We start from the raw sequence: 24656 nt of genomic DNA, 5'->3' as shown, positions 1-24656 counted from the left end.
TTGGAAAATTAAATAGAAATTCAATTAATGAGTGTTGACAAGATGGCACTATGAATTTTGTAGTATTTGTCTTTATCAGTTTGTGTGGAAGCTTCAGAAGGCATTGATAACCCTTTATGAAGCATATTCTGTTCAAGTTAAAATGTTTGATTTAAGCAAATCATCACATAATTTACCTCATAAGCTTTAACACCCTCATAAAATGTGATGCAAGTAGTGAAAAATGTGTTTTCATCCAGCCACAGGGGGCTGGATAAAATGCAGTGGACATAATGAGTCATTGGTACATTTATTGGAATGAGTTCAGAAAACCTGGCAGACAAATCAGGATTTTACCCATAAAGTAACCCTGCTGACTCAGACTTCTTTAGCTTTCTAACTCCTATTATGTGACAGTGAAATCTGTGTGTATGAATCTAGATAACGTTAACGGTTGTGTGAGTTGATTTGGAGTTTCTATCTCACTGTGAATCTATAGGTCATCCCTGTAAACCAGGCTGGAGCACCTATTGGAGAGATCCCCTTCACCCGCACTGGCTTGCTTGGCTTTGTAGGACCTGTAAGTTATGCACAAACACAGTCACACACACACAGGGCTTATTATTTTGTTTATTCTCTCAATTCTATATTAAATTATAATTGTTAATAATCAAGCGGATTTGTTTTATCCTTTTTTTATGTATCAACAAATCTAAAATATATATATTTTTTAATCTATCAAATTGATTAGTCTGATTAACCCATTTTGGGCGGGAACCCCTTTTGGTGTTTCAAGCATTCTGTTATACTTTAGCTATTGAAAAATAGCAGATCTACAAGCTCATAGCGTGCCACCGAGTGGCGCGCTATGAACTTGTAGGTCTGCTATTTTTGAAAAATCGTAAAAATGCGGCACACATCTTTGAATAGCTATATATTCTTTCCGAGCGAACGTTTTTTTTATTTCGACGTCAGGCCTAAATGGGTTAATCACTTAAACAGCACTTTTGTACATGATTGTAGTGTTGTTTCTGACTATACCCCCCCCCCCCCCCACACACACACACACACACACACACACACACACATACACATTCGCATACACAGGGCAGTCTGGTTTTTGTAGTGGGGAAGAATGAAGGGCTGCTGATGGTGAGCGGGCGACGGCACAACGCTGATGACCTGGTAGCCACGGCGCTGGCAGTGGAGCCGGTCAAAACCGTTTACAGGGGGAGGTGAGAGAACCACTCCATCGTTGCCTGTGTGTGTGTTCCTGAATATTGTTCTATGTTAGTGTGTATGTGTAATGTCTACGGAAGTCTGAATTGACCATCCCAATTATGTAGTTATATAGTATAATGTACAAGCCCAAGCCGGGTTCTGAATGTTTTATAACGTCTATAATCCCGTGCCCAAAACAGGGATGCCGTGGTGAAAGTGTTTTATCTCCATGAACTGGGAAACTAAATCAATGTTGATGCGTGACCATTTTCGCCAACAGCATAGTATTCAAAATGAAACGAAACGTTTCCATAGGACCGATATGATATTGTTCTCCGGTGATCGTCCGTGTAAAAGAAGACTGTACTGTGTGTAATTGCGGCTGTTGTCTGTTGCTCAGGATCGCTGTGTTCTCGGTGACTGTGTTCTATGATGAGAGGATAGTGATTGTGGCCGAGCAGCGGCCAGACGCCAGCGAGGAGGACAGCTTCCAGTGGATGAGCCGAGTACTACAGGTAATATTCACTAATCATAGTATTACTATTAATAAATATAATAATAATAGTAAACTTCAACAGTTTAGTTTACTATGGGTTCATTGTATTGCTTGCCCCGCGACCCGACTCCGGATAAGTGGTTGAAGATGGATTTTGACTGCTCTGAGGAAGGCTGAGGCCGAAAGGTGTCAAGTGTTGTGAATAAACAAGAATCTTTATCTGAGCCAGTCTTGCATCCTTCATTTTACCACTTTGGTGGTATTGGAACCTAGTTATATAATATTATTTATAGCTGAACACCCACTGCCTAAACAAAAAGGCCTTCAGAGGAAGCGCTATTGTTTCTTAACCCCGAATTGCTCCCCGAGCGCCGGAATGGCTGCTCACTGCTACTAGTTGTTATAGCAGAGGACGAATTTCACCTATGTGTATTGTATATATAGTATATATTTTAAAGACGTTATGCAAAATCTCACCTCTAATTATTTGTTTGTAATAAAACGTACAGTATAATGCGGTAGATCCAGTGTTTCTCCCAGTTATTGTACAGGCCTGGTGGGCCACGAGGCCAATAAGAACCCCCTCCAGGCCAACAAAATCCCATTTTGTATGCCAAAGAAAGAACACAAAGTCTTAAGTATAATGTGAATTATTTTGAATTCAAATATGTTATTTGCAGACTGGATGCTGCAACTGTTTAGGTGGTTTTCAGCATGCGCCACCAGGCCTGAAATAATGTCTTGGGGCAACACTGAGAAGTCCGTCTTCATGCTGTTCTTCATTTAGACTGATAATTCCTTTTTTCCCCCACGTAGGCCATCGACAGCATTCACCAGGTTGGCCTGTACTGCCTGGCACTCGTCCCCGCCAACACCCTCCCAAAGACCCCGCTGGGGGGCATCCACATCTGTGAGACCAAGCAGAACTTCCTGGAGGGCAACCTGCACCCCTGCAACATCCTCATGTGCCCTCACACCTGTGTCACCAACCTACCCAAACCACGGCAGAAACAGCCCGGTAAGGAAGAGTGGGCCCATTAACATGGGATGATGTTGTCATTAGGATCTTAATGTAATATGATTTAAGCCTATTATGATCTAATTAGCAAATTACTGTAGATGGCTTGATAGGGATGACAGGGATTCTGCACAGCATCAAAATACAGTAAAAAAAACTAAACCAAAAAAAAGCTACATTCAGAATGTAAAAAAGAAAATCTTTAATAAAACATGGTAGTAAACAAGAGAACATGTTCTTTTTTTGCTGACGGATGGAAATCTTGTATCTCCATATTTCATCTTTTTTTGTTTTTTTTTTATAAATTAATGCCCTACTTTGTCATATCACAGTGTCACACAAGAGTAGCAAAAATAGACAAGATACAGATTGTGTAATTTGCTTTATAAAACACATTTTAAGTCTAAGTGGTTAAGTCTGTGTGTGGGGGGGTTTTATACTGAACCAATGAAAAGTATTAACAAGAGCATGTTGTGACTAAATAAATAACTACTATCAGATCTTGGAACCTTTCCAGAAAAGTAACTGTTTTGGTCATACAAGGTTTCCACACGGGACGACGACGGCGATATATTAGGTAGTAATGTGCATGGCTCCATTCCATTCCTATATCCTAACCATACTCCTCTGTCTGTGCTGTGTGCAGTGGGTGTAGGTCCAGCTTCCATCATGGTGGGGAACCTGGTGGCAGGGAAGAGGATGGCTCAGGCAGCAGGAAGGGAGCTGGGCATGATCGAGGATCAAGATAAGCTAATAAGAAAGGTACAGTACAGGCACCGGGTTTCATTGAATGACTGACAATACTGTATATAATCTAAATCCAATGCATTTCATATCTGTGATGCTGATAGTTATTAACTCTGATTATATTATATAGTATGCTAGATTATAGTAAATAAAATGTGTATATTATACTGTGTACAGTATGTGTATGTATTATATATACACACACACGTGCATGTGTGCGCACACACTTACACTAAATTAATGCCACGATCAATCAATGTATCGGTAATGTAAAAACACAAACAAAATATATTTTCCCCAAAATATCATAAATATACTAGACATGTACAGGTACAACATTTTACTGTAGCAGTCAAGAAGGTAAAAACATAACTAGTGATTTGTTATTTCAAGTCATTGATTGTGTTATTGTCCTGCCTCTGTCCTGTCCTCCTTGGGGCGGGGCCATAGCTTTGTATGTGGCCCATCATGATGGTAAGGTTGATGGTGGTTGTGGGAGTCTTGCTGATGCTGATGCTAATGTGCTACTTTGTAGAGGTGACGGTTAAATGGCACACCGTGTGACTTGTTCTAAACCCTCTAAGATGACTTCCCCAGGCTGGCTTCCTGTTCAGTAGGGGTTCACACACACAAACTGACGTTTCCTCCCGTATATTATATCACACACAATGGGGCGACGCCTGCTTCTGTGACGCACGCGGAACTGCCTCTCACGTGAGCGGACCGCATTCAATAATATCCCAAACCCCCTGCTAAACCAGATGGCACAGTGGCGCTGCCATTAAGCATTTGCCTTCCAATCCTAATACCTTGGTTCACTCACTGAGAAAAGGCTATAGCAGTAGTAGCAAAAACACTGTTACAATGACAGAGGTGCCTGTCTCTGGTGATGCCAAGGCAAAGGCAGCACTGAGGTGCCTGTCTCTGGCGATGCCAAGGCAAAGGCAGCACTGAGATGCCTGGCTCTGGCGATGCCAAGGCAAAGACAGAGGTGCCTGTCTCTGGCGATGCCAAGGCAAAGGCAGCACTGAGCAATATTTCCCACCACGGAGAAAAGCCAGACAGTGCTGTCCTACTGGAATGTGACATATCATGACTAGAGGCACAGAAGAAGGCTTTGCCAATTGTGTGTGATATCCGGGAGGAAATGTCCGGTCCATACACACATGCTGTTAAGGCTTGTCATGGAGGAAATGTCCGGTCCATACACACATGCTGTTAAGGCTTGTCAGGTACCCACCTGATATTATAATATTTTTATTTCTTTATATAAGTTATATACAAGTTTCTTTATATAAATTAGAATAGAAAGAAATCAAGCGTGCAGGAGAGGAATACCATGCATCACAGATCTCTGACAAAATTGAACCATGGATTTTGGGGTTAAGACAGTCAACGTACTGCTAACTACCGGTTTTGTCCTGCTACCCACCATGTTTAGCCATGGTGTCTGTAGTATAGCTTTCTGTGTAGAAAAGTGAAAGTGCCGTAATTTAACAATTCAGTGGTCTTTAAATGAACATACGTACATTTATTAATTTATTTTTAAAGAAGTTTTGGGGGATTTCTGTCTTTATTGATAGTGAACAGTAGACTGACAGGAAATGGGGAGAGGGAGATGGGGAGTGCATTAGCACCCTATCGGTGCCCCGCTACACTAGCTGCCCGGGCTGAACATACGTACATTTGTGTGCACCCCTGCTTGCTGTTTGTGCTGTTGGGCTTCCATGCCTAGCATGGCTTGGTCAGTGGTCTGCTGGTCTCTCTACCAGGGCACAGCTTCCCTGATTGAGAGTGAGTGGCATGGAAGGCAATGTCAGCCAGAAGCAAAATGATGTGGCAACTGCTGCGTATGTTTCTGTCCACAGTACAGTTGTGGTGTTTTATGTACAGTATTGTGCTGCCAACTGTTGACTTGCCCCTTGCTCCCTACTGTTGTTTTCATGTACCCTGGATTCTTATTCATTTCCCACACATCCTATTAGCTAAGGATAAGCACTTGTAATGCCATCTGATGTATTAGGTTTTTAATGACATCACATTTAAAAAAAGGATCTTCTTTGCAGGACCTATGTTCACATTAAATGAAATGTATTTATTTATTTTAGGTTAGATGGAAACAACACACTTTAACCTTTCCTAGCTTGGCCAAGGTGTATGCATATCCCTCGGTTTAAAAGAAAGAGAACGGTAGCTAGCTTGTCTGAAATTGAATTTGTTTAGCTTACACTAGGTACACATGTGTTGACATACACTGTCTCTGTTTATTCTCAGCACCAGTTCTTATCTGAATCCCTGCAGTGGAGGGCACAAACCGACCCAGATCATGTGCTGTATGTGCTGCTCAATGCAAAGGTACACACACACACACACACACACACACACACACACACACACACACACACACACACACACACACACACACACTCAAGCTAGCTTCCTTGGGTCCTGATGCCCGCAACCCACAACTTGCACATCCCAGTCAACCCTGCCTGGTGGAGATATTCGCTCTGTGGTTCCCCTTTCTGATTTAAGCTGCTTTCTACCTGCACGTTCTCTGTTTGTCCTGTAGGGGGTAGCAGTGTGCACGGCCACATGCGTGCAGCTACACAAGAGAGCAGAGAAGATCACTGCTGTCCTGATGGAGAGGGGAGGCCTTAACACTGGAGACAATGTGGTGCTTCTCTATCCTCCCGGTGAGTTGTCTGGACATACAGGCTGTCTGAAATGTCTTGAATCGCATGGAGATGACCTAATATCCCCCTGCATGATGATCAGCAACATCCAGACATGTTCACAAATAGAATATCAACTTGTTTGTATCCAACAAAGCTTATACAGCCAGCTGTTGACCTGACACAACATCTGTATATCTTGAATGAATGAAATTCTCCCTATTGGTTTATCTGTCATTCATTCGAACACTCACCACTCCTAGCATCTACTTAATGTATTGTCTGTACTTACTCCTACTGTAGGTATCGACCTGATAGCTGCCTTCTATGGCTGTCTGTATGCGGGGGTCATACCTGTGACGGTCAGGCCACCTCACCCACAGAACCTGGCTGCCACCCTCCCTACTGTCCGCATGATCATCGACGTGAGTGTACAGTACCACACCCCACAGTGATGACAAAGACACATAGTTTTAGTAAAATAATGTACCTGGTTTGTAATGTTTCATAATATTTTGGATCGTCACATGTGTTTCTTCGCTTTGGTTTTGAGATATTTGTACTTGAATAAATAGAAAGAATGTGTGTTTGCGTTACAGGTGAGCAAAGCAGCCTGCATCCTCACCACTCAGCCTCTCATGAGGATCCTCAGGTCCAGGGAAGCTGCAGCCAGTGTCAATGTGAAGACATGGCCCACTATCATAGATACAGGTACTGGAGGGCACTATAACACTGTCTTTAGTGTCAATGTGAAGACATGGCCCACTATCATAGATACAGGTACTGGACACTATAAGACTGTCTTTAGGCAACAGTCCATTAAGATACAGTTGTCTTGTTGTCTCTTCAGAATACAAAAATATATCCAATGTACCTGTTGTTCAGAATGAAAGTAGAACTGTTTTGAGTGGGATGAGATAATAACGTTAAAGGTTACTTTAGTAACCACGGTTGTATATATAAATTGAACGAAATACCTTTCGTTTATGGGTAGGTTTCCTTCAAAACCTAGCTGCAGAACATTATTTTATGTACTCCCAGGACAGAAAATTCTAGAATTTTCGCTGTCCTGGGCTCTAAGGGTGACGTAGGAAGCCACGCCTATCCCGTATAGATACCTGCGTGGCTACGTCAGCCCTCATTCGGAACTTTTCTTCTGCTTTAGAGAACAGAAGGGCGTTCCACGAAAGGTATTTCGTTCAATTTATATATACAACCGTGGTTACTAAAGTAACCTTTAACGTTGTATTATATAGAAATTTCACGAAATACCTTTCGTTTATGGGACTTTATGAACTCCCGTGACCTGAACTTCCAGTGGGTCCCAGGTAAACCTTTTGGGAGGGGCTCGGACCCTTTTGGGTCCAGAACCTAGTCCTTGTGGAGAGCAGGAGGCAGCGCTATGCTGCCCTGATGCCTTACTGAGCAGCGGCCCCCAAGACCGCGTGCGCTAGCGAAGGCGCTGCCACATCTAGGTTATAGTATGTGGCGAAAGTCGAGGGTGTAGACCAGCTTGCTGCTGTGCAGACTTCCTGAATGGAGACACCCTTGTAGAGTGCCCAGGAAGCTGCCACACCTCTTGTGGAGTGGGCCCTCAGGGCTTGAGGGGAATCCACGCCTTGGCTAGTGTAGGCCAGACGGATGGCTTCCACTATCCAGTTAGAGATAGTGACCTTCGTGACGGGCTTTCCTTTGGTCCTGGCACCCCAGGACACGAAGAGTTGGCTTCCTTGTCTGAAGGGAGCCAGTCTATCCGCGTATATGCGTAAAGCTCTGACTGGGCAGAGGCAATTAAGCCTGCTGTCTTCGTCAGAGGAGAACGGCGGGGGATGGAAAGCCTGTAGGTTCACTGGCACACACACTGAGAGAGCATTTTTGGGAATGAAGGCGGGGTTTGCCTTTAGGGTGACCTTGGTCGACCCCTCATCGAACCTCATGCAGTCTGGAGAGATCGAGAGCGCATGTAGGTCGCTGACCCTTTTTGCTGTCGTGAGTGCGATCAGGAGAGCCACCTTCAGGGTTAGGAGCTTGAGGCTCACGGTTTGTAGTGGTTCAAAGGGTGCTGTAGCCAGCGCCTTTAGAACCAGGGACAAATCCCACGAGGGAACGAGGGATCTGCATGTCCTATGTTCCCTGCGTACACCCTTCATGAATTGTTTTACCAGCGGGTGCTTCCACACCGTCTGGTTATCAAAGCCTGGGTGGCAGGCAGAGATTGCCGCCAAATGGACCTTGACTGAGGAGAGGCCTAGACCGTTGTCTAGGAGCTCCTGCAGGAATGACAGGACGTCGATCACTGAGGCCTGGTAGGGGACTGTTTGGTCTGGTCTTCGTGAGCACCAATGCTCGAAGACGCGCCAGGCTGTGTCGTAACGGTCCCTTGTTGACTGGGCTCTGCCTTTCTGAATCGTTTCGATTACGTTCGGAGGTAGACCCACGGCAGTCAACATCACCCTTTGACGGGCCAGACCCATAGGTCTAGGTCCTGGGGGTGAGGGTGGAAGATCTCCCCCCTCGCTTGAGAGAGGAGATCCGCTCGAAGGGGAATTCTCCACGGCTGGTCGTAGAGGAGAGGGGTTATTTCCGACCTCCAGACCCCCCACGACGGGGCTATTAGGAGCACCTTCAGACCCTGAGTCCTCACTCTGTCCAGAGTGGGGCTGATGAGGGATAGCGGGGGAAAGGCGTAGAGAAGGGTTTTGGGCCATTGGTGTGACAGAGCGTCTAGCCCCAACGTTGATGGTCCCCTGATTGCGAAGAAGAGGGGACACTTCGTGTTCTCCTCTGTGGCAAAGAGATCCACCTTGGATTTCCCAAACCTGCTCCAGACCTGGGCCACTGCATGAGGGTGTAGTGACCAGTCTGAGTAGCGGAGAGGTCCTCTGGACAGCAGGTCTGCCCCTGTGTTCAGAAGACCTGGGACGTGACACGCTACTATTGAGAGGACGCGTGTGTTGCACCACAGGATCAGTTTCTGAGCCAGTTGATGAAGACGAGGGGACCTGAGTCCACCTTGTCTGTTGATGTAGCACATGGCCGTGGTGTTGTCTGTCCTGACTAGGACATGGCAACCCAGGATGCGCTGCTCGAAGTGTTTCAGGGCGAGGAAGACTGCCATGAGCTCTAAGTAATTTATGTGAAGGGCACGTAGTGGCCCCAACCATAAACCTCTGGCTGTGAGTCCTTCCATCGTGGCTCCCCAGCCTGTCATGCTGGCGTCTGTAGTGATGACTTTCCTGATCAGAGGCTTTCCCATGGGGACGCCCTCTGAGAGGGTTTTCCTGTCTGACCACCATTGAAGGGCTAGTATGCATTGTGATGTTACTGTTACCTTCTGGTGCCGACGGTGCATTGGTACATGTAGAGAGCCTATCCATCGTTGGAAAGGTCTCATATGTAGCCTTGCTAGGCGGATTAAATAGACCGCAGAGGCCATTAACCCCGCCATCCGGAGGCATGCATGAAAAGGAATCGAGCGTCCCCTTTTGAATGACGCCACGCACTGCAGTGTTGCGTCTATTCTCTCTTGGCTCAGGCGGGCCGTGTAAGAGATTGAGTTCAGTGTTATGCCTATAAAGTCTATTGACTGTGTTGGCATAAGCATGCTCTTCTCGTGGTTTATTATAAACCCAAGCGAGTCGAGGTGGCTGAGCACACGATGTGTGTGCGACAGTGCTTCTCGTGGAGAGTCTGCAAGTAGGATCCAGTCGTCTACGTATGTAGCGAGACGGATCCCTTGCTGTCGGAGCGGAGCGATAGCTGCCGCGGTGCACTTTATGAAGACTCTGGGACTCAGTGACATTCCGAAGGGAAGGACTGTGTACTCGTACACTTTTCCTCTGAACCCGAAGCGCAGAAATTTTCTGTGCGGCGGGTAAATCGGAATGTGGAAATATGCGTCTTGCAGGTCTATTGACGTAAACCAGTCCCCTTCGCGAATTAGGCGTAGGAGGACTGGTGGAGTAAGCATTTTGAATCGCAGCTTTTTTAAGTGACGATTCAATGCCCTCAGGTCTAGAATGGGACGGAGTCCGCCCCCCTTTTTCTTTACCAAGAAATAGCGGGAGTAAAAACCGTTCATTGATTGGTCGAGGGCCACCTCTGTGATGGCGCCTTTCTGCATTAATGAATTGATTTCCTCTTGCAGAATGGCGGCCTTTTGCCCGCTCGCTTCTGAGAAAATAATTTTCCTGGAAGTGGGCGGTTTTGAGGCGAACTGTAGCCTGTATCCTGTCTGAATTGTACGGATTATCCACGGGGAAGCCCCGGATATCCGCCATTGTGACAGATGACGTGACAAAGGGTTCCCTGTGCTTGTCAGCGTGGTGCATGGCCTGCCTAGGGGAAGACTTACTTTGTGTGAAATGTCTCCCTCTAGTGAATTTTTTCGGTATTGAGTTTGGAAAAAATTGGCGTGGAGTTTTTGGACTGTGACAGCTAAAGCTGTCACAGTGTGGGTTATCTTTCCCACTGGGCCTATGCCCTTCAGAGTTGGTTTTATTGTTTTTTGTGTTTTTTGTTTTTTTGTTTTCTTTATTGAACAACGTGGAAAAACATACACATGTGAATTGCACATAACAATTTTCGGGGTCTGTACAACGGTGCTCACAGCACTGTGTACAGGCCCCCTTAAGCGCTTCAGCGCAGGCTCTGAGGTGAGATCTGTGATCCCCACCTCTGGCCTTGAACTCTGAGTGTGGTGGGGAAGATGACCCGGCCCGGGCAGGTCATTTGCGCTTCCCCTGGCCTCGGCCTCTGGGAGCGCTCCTGGCCTTGTAGGGCGGCGGAGAGGTGCGGCGGTCTGCTCTGCCTCGGCCTGCAGGCTGTCGCTGTCTATCTCCGCTCCGGTCCTGGGACCTGGGTTTGTCATCGGTCTTGGCCTTCCAGGGTGCCTTCTTAGCCTTGGGGCGGCCTACCGGGGCGGCCTGGTTGGCCAGCGGTTCGAGCGCCTTCATCGTCTTGGTGGAGGACTCGAGCTGTTGGATGGTCTCTGACATCTTGGCCAGAGCGTCCTTAAACATACTGTCTGGGTGGATATTTCCAGCCACAAACTCTTTCTTTGTCTCCAGGGAGATGGCGCTGGTCTGATCGACCCAACGCCATCTCTCCTGGAGGATGGAACATGCCATTGCCTTGGCGTTGTGGAGAGTGGAGTCCCTCTGGAGGGTGGCCATCTCGTGATTCAAGCGGCGTAACTCGGCCAGGTCTTCTGGCAGTTCCGCTAGCTGGACTTTAATGGACTTCTGTCCCATCTCAATGAGGAGGCTCTTCATGGAACCCTGGAGAAGTGCTCCTGCATTGAGGGCCTTCGCCACGAATGACATGTGTGCATACTGCCACTTGTTCAGTTTTGAGGCTTCCCTCACGCTGCTGGACAGGAGCTGCGGTTCCTTTACGTGGTGATCCACTCTAGGAGCTGCAGGGTTGGCCAGGTAGGCCGCTATAGCCTTGTCCATAGCTGGCATGAAGTCTATGGCGAGGGTTTGTTTATCTGGTATGTCGTTGGGCCCCTTGGCGCTGGCCTTGGGAAAATCCACCTTCAGGAGGGGTTCGTCCCAGGCGTGCATCATGGCCTCCTCGAAGCCCTGTGCCATAGGGAGCTTCTGTCTTCTAGGTGCAGGGGGGGGGCGGACTCATCAGTCCTGCCTTCCCATGGTAGTACCTTGACAGTTGACTTAGGCCATGTGTGGTTACAACGTGCACTAGCCTTCCTGTATATCTCGTAAATATTGGAGTCATCCATGGGGGGTACAGGAGGCGGGGGGACAGGAGCCCTGGCTTGCTGGTGCTCCTGTATGTCCATGGCATCCAGGTCGTCGAAGGGGCGACGAGTGGTGCTGACGTAGTCCCCGGGGGAGAGGTCATCATGGCCATCTCGCTCGTCCGCGTAGGCCTCGTCCAGGACGTGGTAGTCCTGGAGTTGCTCCTGGAAGGAAGGGAGCTCGTCATCACGAAGCTCCCCTTCCTCCCTGGTAGTCCAATGCTCCCCACCGGGAGACATTGCGCGGTCTGGGGAAGGGTCCAGGCGGTCCACCATATAGCTGGGTGCAACGGCAGGCTGTCTGCGTCTAGCTGTATGTCTGGGCGGGCACTCAATGGTGGCCTGCACGACGTGTTGTCGAGCACGTGGAGCTGGGGAAGAGCGGCGCGGTGCGAAGGTATCCCTTGGCCTCGCGCCATGAGCCTCGTAATCAGTGGCCTCGTGAGCCCTGGTTGCAGAGGCTGAAGTAGCGTACCTGTCTCGGCTAGCGCCGGCAGGTGCTGCTCTTGAAGAAGAGGCTCCGGTTGGGGCTCTGTTGCCCGAGTAGTCGAGCCTCTGTCTCGGGGTAGCTCGTTGTCCCTCTCCGGTGACGCGGGGCCAAAGCCCCTTTGGCGGGACTTGTATGCGAGCTCGTCGCGGGGGAGGAGTGGGGCTCCTCTCTCGGAGTCCGTGGGCGGCAAAGTTGTCATAATACCTTTGGACACGTCCGAGCCTGTTGTTTAGGACGTCGTCGTCCATTTTCTCACAATGGAGGCAAACGGGACCGATTTCCTCCATGGACTCACGGGTGTGGGTGAGGCCGAGACAATACATGCACTCGTCATGCCCGTCTTTGCCCGACATCGTGTTCCCGCATCCCCAGGTGGAGCACGTCTTTTGTTTGGGGCCTTCTTGACAGTCGGCAGGCACCGGCTGTCCTCGATGGCGTCTTTCCCCGGGCTGGGTCTCCCTCGTCAGCGACATGGTTGCTTGTAGAGAGAGGAGTCCGGGTGCTTAACAGCCACAGGTTTATCTTCCTCGTGGCGTGTAATAGTAGACCACAGGCGTATCTGCCTAGTAGCGCTAAGCTAACTATGGATAGCTTTAAGCTAACAAACGCTAGCTTTAGCGAGAGAGAAAAAGAGGCGCGAGCTGTTTTTTCGACAAGCTAGCGTAGCAACAAGTTGCCTAGAACTCACTTGTGTCGAAGTTCGGCTTTTTTTCTCGAGAAGTATCCTTCTGTTTGCTTCGAGAGTGTGCCAGAGATCTCACGGTCCTAAAGAATTAGTCTCTCGGCCGAGTTTGCGAGATATATTACCCTGCACACACTGGAATGTTAAAGTTCGTTCTCGCAGCTTAGCAGAAGAAAAGTTGAAATGAGGGCTGACGTAGCCACGCAGGTATCTATACGGGATAGGCGTGGCTTCCTACGTCACCCTTAGAGCCCAGGACAGCGAAAATTCTAGAATTTTCTGTCCTGGGAGTACATAAAATAATGTTCTGCAGCTAGGTTTTGAAGGAAACCTACCCATAAACGAAAGGTATTTCGTGAAATTTCTATATAATACAACTATTGTTTACACTAATAAAATGTACACTCTACAGGCACCTTACAGGGCAGTTAACAACTACTGTATGGGTGTCGCTTTCCTGTTGTAAAGATCCAATTCACTGAGCTGACAGTGAAAGTAGAGTTTATTTGGGAACCCACAAGTAGTCTTATATAAATGCATCGTTGTCCTCCCCTCTTACCAGATGACCTGCCCAGGAAGCGACCTCCCCAGCTCTACAAGCCTCCCACAGCCGAGATGCTCGCCTACCTGGACTTCAGTGTGTCCACTACAGGAATGCTTACCGGAGTGAAGGTAAACACCATAGATGACTGCATCAGTGACTCTTAGCAATTATTTAAACCATACGTACATAACTCATGGCACAGGATGCCAACTCTGAATCATTAGGAAGAAGCAACTTCTGCTTGAGGCCATGTGATGGCAGTGTTTGTCACCAGGTAATGGTGTGTGTCATTTGCATGTGTCTCCTCAGATGTCCCACGCTGCAATCAGCACACTCTGTCGCTCCATTAAGCTTCAGTGTGAGCTCTACTCCTCTCGCCAAATAGCCATCTGCCTGGACCCGTACTGTGGCCTGGGCTTTGTCCTGTGGTGCCTCTCCAGGTAACTCTCTCACACACACACACACACACACACACACACACACACACAGATGCATAGATAAGGGCTTCTCAAGTGGGCGCAGTGGCACCCTAGGGTGCCGTGACGCAAGTCCAAGGGTGCCGCAGAATCCTTTGTTATTTGACTTAGTAAATCAGACCAGAGTTGCACTGTACTTGGTGCGTTCTTCTTCAGTCTACATCAAATCTCTTCACCCCACAATAGGTTATTTAAACGTCATTGTAAAGTTATATTCAATCTGTCCTAATGGAAACAGATATTCTCAAGTTTTCCAAGTGACAACAATGTATGTTAGTAGAGGGAATATTTGCATATTTACGTAACGTAATATGAAATACATGTACGGTTATAGGTTGAACTATAAAGTAACTCTGGGGTGCCGTGGATCACTGGCATAGATACACAGCGCACACATTACATAATACACACCCACAATTTAATTCCTTTTCCAAGACAGTCGGACAGACACACAAGCTCACATTGACCGTCATGTTTTTTTAAGATGTGCGTATATCTGCACTGAGTTGCATTTGGCCCCACATGTTGTCAAAGTGCTGTGTTGTTGTGCCAGTGTTTACTCAGGTCACCAGTCCATCCTTATACCTCCGCTGGAGCTGGAGAGCTCCCTGCCTCTGTGGCTGACCACGCTCAGTCAGTACAAGATCAGAGACACTTTCTGCTCCTATTCCGTCATGGAGCTCTGCACTAAAGGCCTGGGCACACAGACGGAGATGTTGAAGGTGAGGACCACTCATGCATGCATGCATATGCGTACACACAAATGCATGCACAGGTGGACACACGCAAACAAAGGCAATCACTCATAACCCTTCATGTGATGCAGCCTTTCAAGTTACGTTGTCCTTATTTCTGTAATTATCATGTAATACATAGTGTTACGCAGGAGTGTAACAATTTGTTTTGAAGGTAACAAACATCGGCATCAAGCTTAATATGCATTTAACATTCTGATGCATGAATAACGTGTGTGTGTGTTCTCCAGGCACGAGGTTTGAACCTGTCATGTGTGCGTAGCTGTGTGGTGGTAGCAGAAGAGAGACCACGTCTGACCCTCACACAGGCCTTCTCCAAGCTCTTCAAAGATCTGGGTCTGTCGCCCCGTGCTGTCAGCACTGCCTTTGGCTCCAGGGTCAATCTGGCCATCTGCATGCAGGTTGGCTACAAATGCACACACACACCATGTGATTAGATATCTATTATTAAATGATTTTCAACATGTACCTAGGTTATAGGTCTTGATGATTCCAGTTAACTCCAGTTTTAATTCCAGTTTTAATTCATTGTACCTTCAAATGTTTAGCTTCATTTTAACTCTTGTAATCCAACAACTCTTACCATAGAATTACTGAAAAGTGGAATCATGGTTAACTTTGTAGTTTATCATTTTGTCTATCTGACACACAAAGGTCCCTACTCTGGGACGCTAGCTTGTAGGTCGGCTATTTTTAGCTAAAATATTCGGTGTACCGAGAAAATAGGAGCGGACCAAGTAACCCTGGGGGACCCCAGGGTTAAGACTTGTCACGTACCAACATGATTTGATTCTTTTTCCTTCTTTTCATCAGGGTACATCTGGACCCGACCCTTCTACTGTCTATGTTGACATGAAGTCTCTACGACATGACAGGTATGCTGAAATTCAAGTAATCCATGGCATTTCTTAAGCTATTGTTTTTATGAACAGACAAAGTTGGAAAATAATAAGAGACTGGAAACCATCCAATCATATCAGACACCCAGTTATTAATATGTATGTATGTATGTATGTATGTATGTATGTATGTATGTATGTATGTATGTACCAACATTACACCGACAAACGTGCAACTAAACACCAATGGTCATAGAGTCACAAACTGCACCTCACATTACTGCAGTTCTACTTGATGAAATTGCTTAATGATGAAATTACGAAAATGTTCATAAGAAAGAAACACAAAGGGAGATAAGAGCTACACTATTGTAGCTGCCTCAGAAACAGGACATCACAGCTGTTTGGGTGCAGTATGAAAACAGAATTCATGGGTGGAATTCAACCATGGACTCGTAGACTAAGATTATCAACGGCATACTGTACACGTGAGATCAATCAGACTGTGTTGTTATTTCTCTTCTTCAGGGTGAGGCTGGTGGAACGAGGGGCACCACAGAGTATTCCACTCATGGAGTCGGGCACCGTAAGTACCAACAACACAAACCCAGATCCTGCTACATAGTGAGATCATGGTACCAACAACACCCAGAACCATCACAAAAGCCCCTGCCCAGGGTCTGGACAGGGCCCAAATTAGCCAAGTATTGATCACACCTGATCACCCCTAGATATCCATATATGGAGCTGGCTTGTTCTGACATCACAATGATGTTCTGACATCTGCATAGACTCCATATTTGGGCATGCCTGACAAATAACTCCATATATGGGCATAAAAGGGACACAGACATAATAAATGGGTGAGGCATGCATTTCCAACTTGCATCGTTCCAAGTAGGCCAGTGCCCAACTGGCACCGCTCTAGTATAATACAATAGAGCACCGAAGTCCTGACGTCACTGCCCTCTACTATCAGTAGAGGGCGCCAGTCCCTAGGTTTGTGTATTTTTTTATAAGCATTGTAATCTCCATAGGGGGATTTTAGATCGCCTCATATAAGAACTGTGTTTGAAAAATAAACCGATCACCCCGGCCTTTTCACTCATATGGATATGAAGCATCGACTGAAGGTGGAAATGTACAAATATACCCAAAGAGTAACAAAATAAGCGTTAGAAACGAGCCAAACAACCCAGAGACTACATTTCCGGGTAGGCTGCTTCTGCCCACAGCCCGTCGCACAACAGAAACTGAACGTTAATTACGTTTATTTTAATTTTATTGATATATAATGTATCGTGGTTAGTACGAGTCGAGTCACCACCAGCTGAGCTTACGTCAACGAGGAATCTCAGGAACGCAATATGTTGACAGCTGGGCGTGACTTATATGCTCAGCGACATTGCATTCATATGTAGTTTCAAGGCTTTTGCGGTCACATTAATTCCATTTTCTCCAGAAACTGGCTGTATCAAATATGAATGGACATCATTAACGACGCACAGCCACTCCCCTGACAGAAAGGCCGGGGTGGTCGGTTTATTTTTCAAACACAGTTCTTATATGAAGCGACATAAAATCGCCCTATGGAGATTTCAATACAAATAAAAAAAATACACGAACCTGTGTGTTGGTGCCCTCTACTGAAAGTGACGTCAGACTTCGGTGCTCTATACACAGCAAATACAATGCGAAACATATGGGATATAAAGCTCAGTAGAATCATAAGGTGTATTTCCAGAGAAAGGTGGTGTGGGGAGGCGGGCATCAGAGGATTCCACTATCAAGATGTATTGATTTGCTATGAGTGAAACATGACCCTCTTTGCTGTCCCTTCAGATCCTACCAGGAGTGAAGGTGATCATTGTCAACCCAGAGACCAGAGGGCCTCTGGGGGATTCCCACCTTGGAGAGGTGAGTGGACAGATACTATGTAAACATGTCACCAATTTATATTGGCCTGTTGATGATTGGCACACATGGGCACAGCACGCGCACACACACGTATACAACTGAACTTGCAGGCTCTTGATAATAATATTGCTCTAAAAGTAATGGTTGACAGACGCTTTTATTTTCAGATTTTAGCTTCACTTAACATTATCTTTTGTCATGTTCTCAATTGGAAACTTATTTCTTGAGATTTCACTATCGCAATTACTTGGATAGCTAGTAGATTTTGTTTTTAGTCTTGTGTAGCCAGACTGTTGCCTCCCACAATTTTCATTGTTTCCGATGATAAATAATATAAATCAAAACTGCCAAACATATATAGCTTGATGCTTAGCAGAAATGGATATAAAAATAAATAAATGTAAAGATATTTTGAAGGGAAATGCCAGCTTTCTTACTCAGATTTTGGGAGGTGTAGTTCCAGACTCTATATAGCATTATTGGGAGATTGTGGAATAGTTGTGCGGCTAAACGAGACTGGTAGTTGATTTAGGTTTGCAGGCTCAGTTTCCTGTCTCTTCATATCTTCAGATCTGGGTGAACAGCCCTCACTGTGCCAGTGGCTACTACACCATCTATGGCGAGGAGAGCCTCCAGGCAGACCACTTCAACACCATACTCAGCTTTGGGGAACCCCACACCCTGTGGGCTAGGACAGGCTGCCTGGGCTTCGTCAAGAGGACTGAGCTCCTGGACGCCAGCGGAGGTGAGAGAACGCTTCATAAATTACTCAATATTGTTTAACCACATGAACTCTAGCGTCCCGATCCTGGGAATGTAATACATAGGTGAACATTGGTGACACTATCGTCTAAAAGCTCACAGAGCTTATATATTGGCTATTTTCTGTATTTGACATACAACGAAGTATATAGAGTTCAAGTGGTTACATTTATAATTCCTTTCTTGTACATATTTAGGCTGTGACAGCATGAGATACAGTAAAAACAACCAAAAGACAAACTGTAAACTGTTAGATCGCGACCACTTTTAACCTGGCGCCCTTTTGGGCATGTCATTTTAGGCATGAATTCTCAAAAAGTTCAATGTATTCATAAATCAGCCTTTTCTTTGCTATTCTTTTTTTTGCTATTCTTAAAAAAAAAAAAGTGGAAGGTGGGTTAACTATGGACCGATTTGGTTACATTTGTGCACAGATGGATAAATTACCGTAATTACAGTAAAAATACCAAATATACCCTTCACTTTTCCCACATGCTCGTCCTCCCAGATCGCCATGATGCCCTGTTTGTGGTGGGCTCTCTGGATGAGACGTTGGAGCTCAGGGGGCTGCGCTACCACCCCATAGACATCGAGACCTCCGTGTCCCGAGCCCACCGCAGCATTGCGGAGAGGTAAGGCTTCCTGTTAATTTAGCTTGGACCATGCACGACTAACCGGAGTTCATTTAGCATGCACAACTTGAGTAACCAGAGTTAATTTAGCAGGCACGGCTAACCAGAGTTAGCTACATTTACAGTACTTCTCAAACTTTTTCAAGTCAAGGACCACCAAATTGATATGTATGTGGTTGTGGACCCCCATCTGAAAAGGGTTTGTGCCAAGGACCCCCGGAAGAGAATAAAAAATATTAATTAAAATAATGCTAAAATAGAATATGTACCAGCTCGCAGCACTGTACGAACTGACACTTTGTGAGCTTGTAGATCTATCATTATATGCGGATAAAGTGCTTAAAAGGATTGTGATGCTAATTAAATACTTTTGCGTGGGGACCCACTCTGAGAATCACTGAGTTCCTTGTTTTACAGTTTTAGTAATAAATCCTTTATATTTACCAACAATGTAAATCGTAAATGTGTATCTTCATCTGCTTTACAGTGCAGTGTTTACATGGACCAACCTGTTGGTGGTGGTGGCAGAGCTGAGTGGTTCGGAGCAGGAGGCCTTGGACCTGGTGCCCCTGGTTACCAACGTGGTCCTGGAAGAACACCACCTCATTGTGGGGGTGGTGGTGATCGTGGACCCTGGGGTCATACCCATCAACTCTCGGGGAGAGAAGCAGAGAATGCATCTGCGAGATTCCTTCCTGGCAGACCAACTGGACCCCATCTATGTGGCCTACAACATGTGAACACCCTTCTCTTGACTCTTGTTGAAAAGATAATTGCCACGAGGAAGATGGAGTGGGTGGAAGAGAAGAACAAACTGTTGCAACCCCCACATGCAGACGAACTCGTATCTTGGGGAAAGTACATGATTGAATGTGGATTCAGCCTCAGTGCCATTCCTCAACTTGCTTCATTCTGCAATCCAGAGTCACTGAGGTTGTTTCACGTGGATAATTACAAAAAAAAAAGTCTGTTCTCTCCTCTTGATAAGGGGCCACATCGCTCAACCGGAGGAAGTTGGCCTATTTCATGCCTCCTGCGTCTCCCTCGAACGTCCATTGAACAATTTTATTTTGATCAGACATTGTTGGTTACATAAGTTTCACCACAGTGAAACAACAGAGTTGTTTTTCTTTTACGTTTCATTATCTACCATCATACCATTCCTTTGTTGGTAGTATAGCCTGTTTCCCTCCATCCCTCTCTCCCTTGGTTTGTTCCCGGCTATCCCTGAAGGCAGGACAGAACCCTGCAACCTCCGAGAGGAGCTGGAACCTTCCCCAATGCACTTTAAGTCCTTCCACCTCAGAGTCCATTAGTTGTCCTGTCCTCCTCTGAGGGGGGTGGCATGACCCCTGACCCTACCTTCGCTGCTCCTCAAAGCATCAAAAACCCACGTCAGTGTTACTGTGCCACCATAAAGTGCATCTCGCTCAGACAAAGTCTGCACCTGCCTTAAAGGCAGTATCGACATACATGTCCTTCCTACTTGGTGCACAGTTGTTTTAACTCTCCACCTCCGATAGCTTACATACAGTATGTTATTGCCAGTCATAGTGGCAAAAATGTTACACAACTTGAATCTTTTGTTGGGGTGGAATGTGAAAAACGAGGTTCATAAATATGCAACCTGCATACTAGATGAGCAAAGGTCTCGCCGATGAACGGAAGCAAAATTCCTTGGTATTCTAATGTAGCAGTTGGTGCATTATATAGTTCTTATGATTGTATACTAATAGTGAATATTAAAATTCCTAATTGCACCATTTGTCAAATTGAGTCTAAAAGTGATACCTACTATTGCTAAAGGTATGTATGCTAATTGGCATTGGTATCAATGTCTCCATCTAGGCCTTGATACCGTATCTACTGTATTATGTTGTACAGTAAGACATTTGAAGTCCCATGGAAGTTAATTTAAAAGGTCTTTGCTAACTTTCAAGCAGGAGTTCACTGCATACAGTAACAACATACCTGACTTGTACTGAAGTGCCAGGTTAACTATGTACAATTTGTCTTGTGTAGTTTCCCATGGTGAAGCAAAGTGCATTTCTCATTAAATAACAAGTCTGCTCACACAGTTGATTTGGGGTAAGTGTAGGTTTATAAGAAGGCAAGTCAGTGCCTTTATATTGCGCCATTGTGAAGCATGACATTTCTGATCATGGACTGGTGAGTTTCTAAAAAAAGAAAAGAAAAATCGGATATCAAGATGAGGACAAAACCTTGCCTTATTAAAACCTGTGGAACTTCAATATTCTTTGTTTTTATTTTTTATTTTTTTTAACAAAGGTTTCGTGTGTGTGTGTGTGTGTGTGTGTGTGTGTGTGTGTGTGTGTGTGTGTGTGTGTGTGTGTGTGTGTGTGTGTGTGTGTGTGTGTGTGTGTGTGTGTGTGTGTGTGTGTGTGTGTGTGTGTGTGTGTGTGTGTGTGTGTGTGTGTGTGTGTGTGTGTGTGTGTGTGTGTGTGTGTGTGTGTGTGTGTGTGTGTGTGTGTGTGTGTCGGCATTTTTACATGAGGAATCAAAATACCCCTTTATCACTCAAAGCACAGGTTTTTGGGGGAGGGGGAGGCATTTCATGTTTTCTTGGGTTGATAGTCCTATTTTTATCATTTTTTAATCATTGCAATTGAAATCCATCACATGCAACTGAAGAAAATCATGTCTTAGCAAAAAATAATCATGAATAATCAAGGTAACTGTTAACAAAGCCCCATGTGCTAGAATCCTCTTTCCATAGAAAAGTGAGGCTGTATAAGAGGGTGTGTGGATGTTGTCTGTAAACTGTTTTAGAGGTCAAATGCTGTATCACTGGTGTTAATGTGTACATTGAAAATAACTTGTTGATAAAACTTGACTGATAATTTTCATACTTGACTTGCATTTTTCTGCATCATTAACTTAATAATATCACATTGCTAAACAAAAGGTGATATCAAATATCTTGGCAGGTCATAATGTGCATATTCACCAATATCATTTTACATGTGCGAGTGTGTTTGCCTGGAAGCATTGGAGTGAGCTGGTTTTCTGGTGCTAAAAGCTTGTTTTTTTTGTTTTGTTTTTTGTTTTTAAGATCCCAAAATATTGAAACAATTTTTATTCCTAAAGCCAGCTTCTTTTTTATGTCGCCCCCACTGTATTTTTATTCTTTACATTCAAATCAAAACATATTAATATATTCTGTATGGGTTCATCAGTAATTCTTGAAGTTCTCTTTCTTAGAAACTGCGCAACTTTTACAAAACATTTGTTTGTAGAGGTAGTTTGACTACTTCCACGACAAACATTTGCTAAGTAGGCTACAAGAGTCCATCTTTTGAGTAAAGTTGAAGTATTCATAAATTGTAAGTGAAGCTTTTGACCTAATGTGGTATTTGCTTTGTTGCTACTGTTTCACTCCAACTTTTAATAAAGTTTTATAATTTCACGCTGGCCTTGAAGCCTATTCAATAAGATATTGGTGCTATTGACAAAGGAAGATTTTAATTTCAGATACTGGCAAATGACACTGACAGACCACCGTACCCCTTTTGAAATAATTTCTTCATTCTGTGTGAAGTCATTAATTAATTCTATTCATTTTCTGATTTTTATTAATTACACTCACTGCCATGTATTACAGCAGTTGGAGACCGCCGTCACCAAACGACCATCAATGGCGTATACTCAACAGTATAACCGCCATGCATCTTAAAGGGATAGTTCAGATTTTTTTAACTTAAGCTGTATGAAATACTTTCCATTAATATAGTGGTTGCAACTGTATTAATTGATTGCCCGAGTCCAGAGTTCTGCTCTGGTTTTGGTGAATATTAAGTAGTTCCGGTCATTTTGTGGGGGGCACCGGCACAGGCACACGGAACTATGTTTTTTGTGTCCATATCACTACGCCCAAAAATAGTTCCATGTGATAGAGGGGTCAAAGTTGAATGAAAGTTGTGCTAATATTTTTCAAATAGGTCAACAATTCAAATGATGTTAGTTTTGTGAGTTAATTTACTTTCACTGCGTGGCCCCAGTGCCCCCCACAAAATGACTTAACTAGTTTAATATTGACCAAAACCAGAGCAGAACTCCCACCACGGAACTCGGGCAATCAATTAATACAGTTGCAACCACTATATTAATGTATTTCTTAATGTAATTAAGTATTTCATACAGCTTAAGTAAAAAAAATCTGAACTATCCCTTTAACAAAATTAATTAATTCTATCCATGGTCAAACATGACATGGCTGACATTTCTATTAATTTATTTCTGCCAAGTTTTTGAACTTGTAATGTGATGTAGAATCGAAGATATGACTAGCCTCCAAAGTAAGAATACCAAGCACAATGTATTGTATCTGTGAGGTAATGAAATTAGGATCTTTTCTTACCAAAACTCAAGGGCCCGAAATGTATACCTCAATTAAGGTCTGTACACTATGCATAGTTGAGCTGCATCAAAGACATCCTGAAACAGTCAATGGTGCAAAAACGTCTAACTCTGAAAACAAAAATAAAACGTACGTCTACTTGACAAAACACTGTCATGCTGTCATTGGATGTGTTTCATGTAAAATAATAAAAAGCTTTGTCAGAATTCGTTGTCCTCTTCTTGGCTCTTGGTTGTCATGAGGGGTGCAGTGGTTAATCATATTAATTAAACAATATATAATCACGAATTCACTATTTTTGCAGTATACTCTATGGTTGTATGGTAGTATGATTGGTAAGTATAAAATATATATTTTAAGTGGTTAAATAAATCAATTTGAAATGTTATGCTTTGATTTGTTTATAAAAAATATCAAACACATCATGCTTTGAAAGTATTTGATTGATCAAAAAGTCATTGTCTGATAGAATAATCCCTAAGACTGATATAGTTGCATTCCTAATTGTCAAAAAGCTACAGTAGTCCAGCAGCTGGGGTTGTGAGGTGGGAAATTTGCTATATAGTTTTTTTTTATTGGCCTAAAATATTGTCTATATACGTACATACGTTCATGAATCCACTTGCTGACCGGCTGTCGGTATTGAGCAATTTATTTTTATAGGGGTTTATATGTGACCATACCATTAACATCCTATATAAGGCAACATTTTTAAAATGTCAAACTGTCCTTATGCTTTAAGTAGCATGTGACAAACTAGGGGGTTTTCATGATTCTGAATCCATTCCAAACATTAGTTTTGCACAAAAAACACTCCTTGAGCTATAAACGGCCATTGCAATCATCACAAATGTGATGATTGCAATGTGGTCAGCACATTTTGGGGAATTTGGGCAAGTGGCTATGGCCGTTTTAGCCCAACGAGTGTTTTTTGTGCAAAATTATAGCTTGAAATGGATTCAGAATCATGAAAACCCCCTAGTTTGACAAGTCACATGCTACATAAAGCATAATGAAAATTTGAAAATATTATATAGGATGTTAATGGATATGGTAACATATAAACCCCTATTAAAAAATTGCTCAATGCCGACAGCCGGTCAGCAAGTGGATTCATGAATGTATATAGACAATATTTCAGGCCAATAAAAAAGACAGATATACCACATTTCCCACTTTAAACAAAAGAAGCCTGTCGGCTGCCAGGCATAAATGGGTCACTTTAGCTGAGGCTGCTGTAAAACAAGTCTCTTTTCCACCAGGTGTCAGTCAATCCACATCCTT

General features: G+C 44.6%; 1 protein-coding gene across 3 annotated transcripts in view; it reads left to right on the top strand.

The window, feature by feature from the left end:
* The window catches only part of LOC306939852 (disco-interacting protein 2 homolog B-A), a 109948-nt gene extending 86370 nt beyond the window's left edge, over nucleotides 1–23578 (top strand). For all 3 annotated transcript variants that reach the window (XM_079524611.1, XM_079524609.1, XM_079524608.1), the window contains 19 exons: nucleotides 479–559; nucleotides 1087–1214; nucleotides 1601–1715; nucleotides 2513–2714; nucleotides 3361–3476; nucleotides 5736–5816; nucleotides 6034–6157; nucleotides 6440–6561; nucleotides 6736–6847; nucleotides 13632–13741; nucleotides 13923–14053; nucleotides 14643–14811; nucleotides 15075–15245; nucleotides 15658–15719; nucleotides 16212–16269; nucleotides 17526–17600; nucleotides 18171–18345; nucleotides 18871–18994; nucleotides 19482–23578. In XM_079524611.1, coding sequence (XP_079380737.1) covers nucleotides 479–559; nucleotides 1087–1214; nucleotides 1601–1715; nucleotides 2513–2714; nucleotides 3361–3476; nucleotides 5736–5816; nucleotides 6034–6157; nucleotides 6440–6561; nucleotides 6736–6847; nucleotides 13632–13741; nucleotides 13923–14053; nucleotides 14643–14811; nucleotides 15075–15245; nucleotides 15658–15719; nucleotides 16212–16269; nucleotides 17526–17600; nucleotides 18171–18345; nucleotides 18871–18994; nucleotides 19482–19734 — 2409 coding nt within the window. In that variant the 3' untranslated portion in view covers nucleotides 19735–23578. The remainder of the gene's footprint in view (nucleotides 1–478; nucleotides 560–1086; nucleotides 1215–1600; nucleotides 1716–2512; nucleotides 2715–3360; nucleotides 3477–5735; nucleotides 5817–6033; nucleotides 6158–6439; nucleotides 6562–6735; nucleotides 6848–13631; nucleotides 13742–13922; nucleotides 14054–14642; nucleotides 14812–15074; nucleotides 15246–15657; nucleotides 15720–16211; nucleotides 16270–17525; nucleotides 17601–18170; nucleotides 18346–18870; nucleotides 18995–19481) is intronic.
* Nucleotides 23579–24656: the final 1078 nt, after the last annotated feature.

This window comes from Electrona antarctica (assembly GCF_951216825.1).
Source record: "Electrona antarctica genome assembly, chromosome: 2".
In the NCBI taxonomy this organism is placed as follows: domain Eukaryota; kingdom Metazoa; phylum Chordata; class Actinopteri; order Myctophiformes; family Myctophidae; genus Electrona; species Electrona antarctica.
The sequence above is the reverse complement of the archived record's forward strand: the minus strand, read 5'-3'. Positions and strand labels throughout refer to the sequence as shown.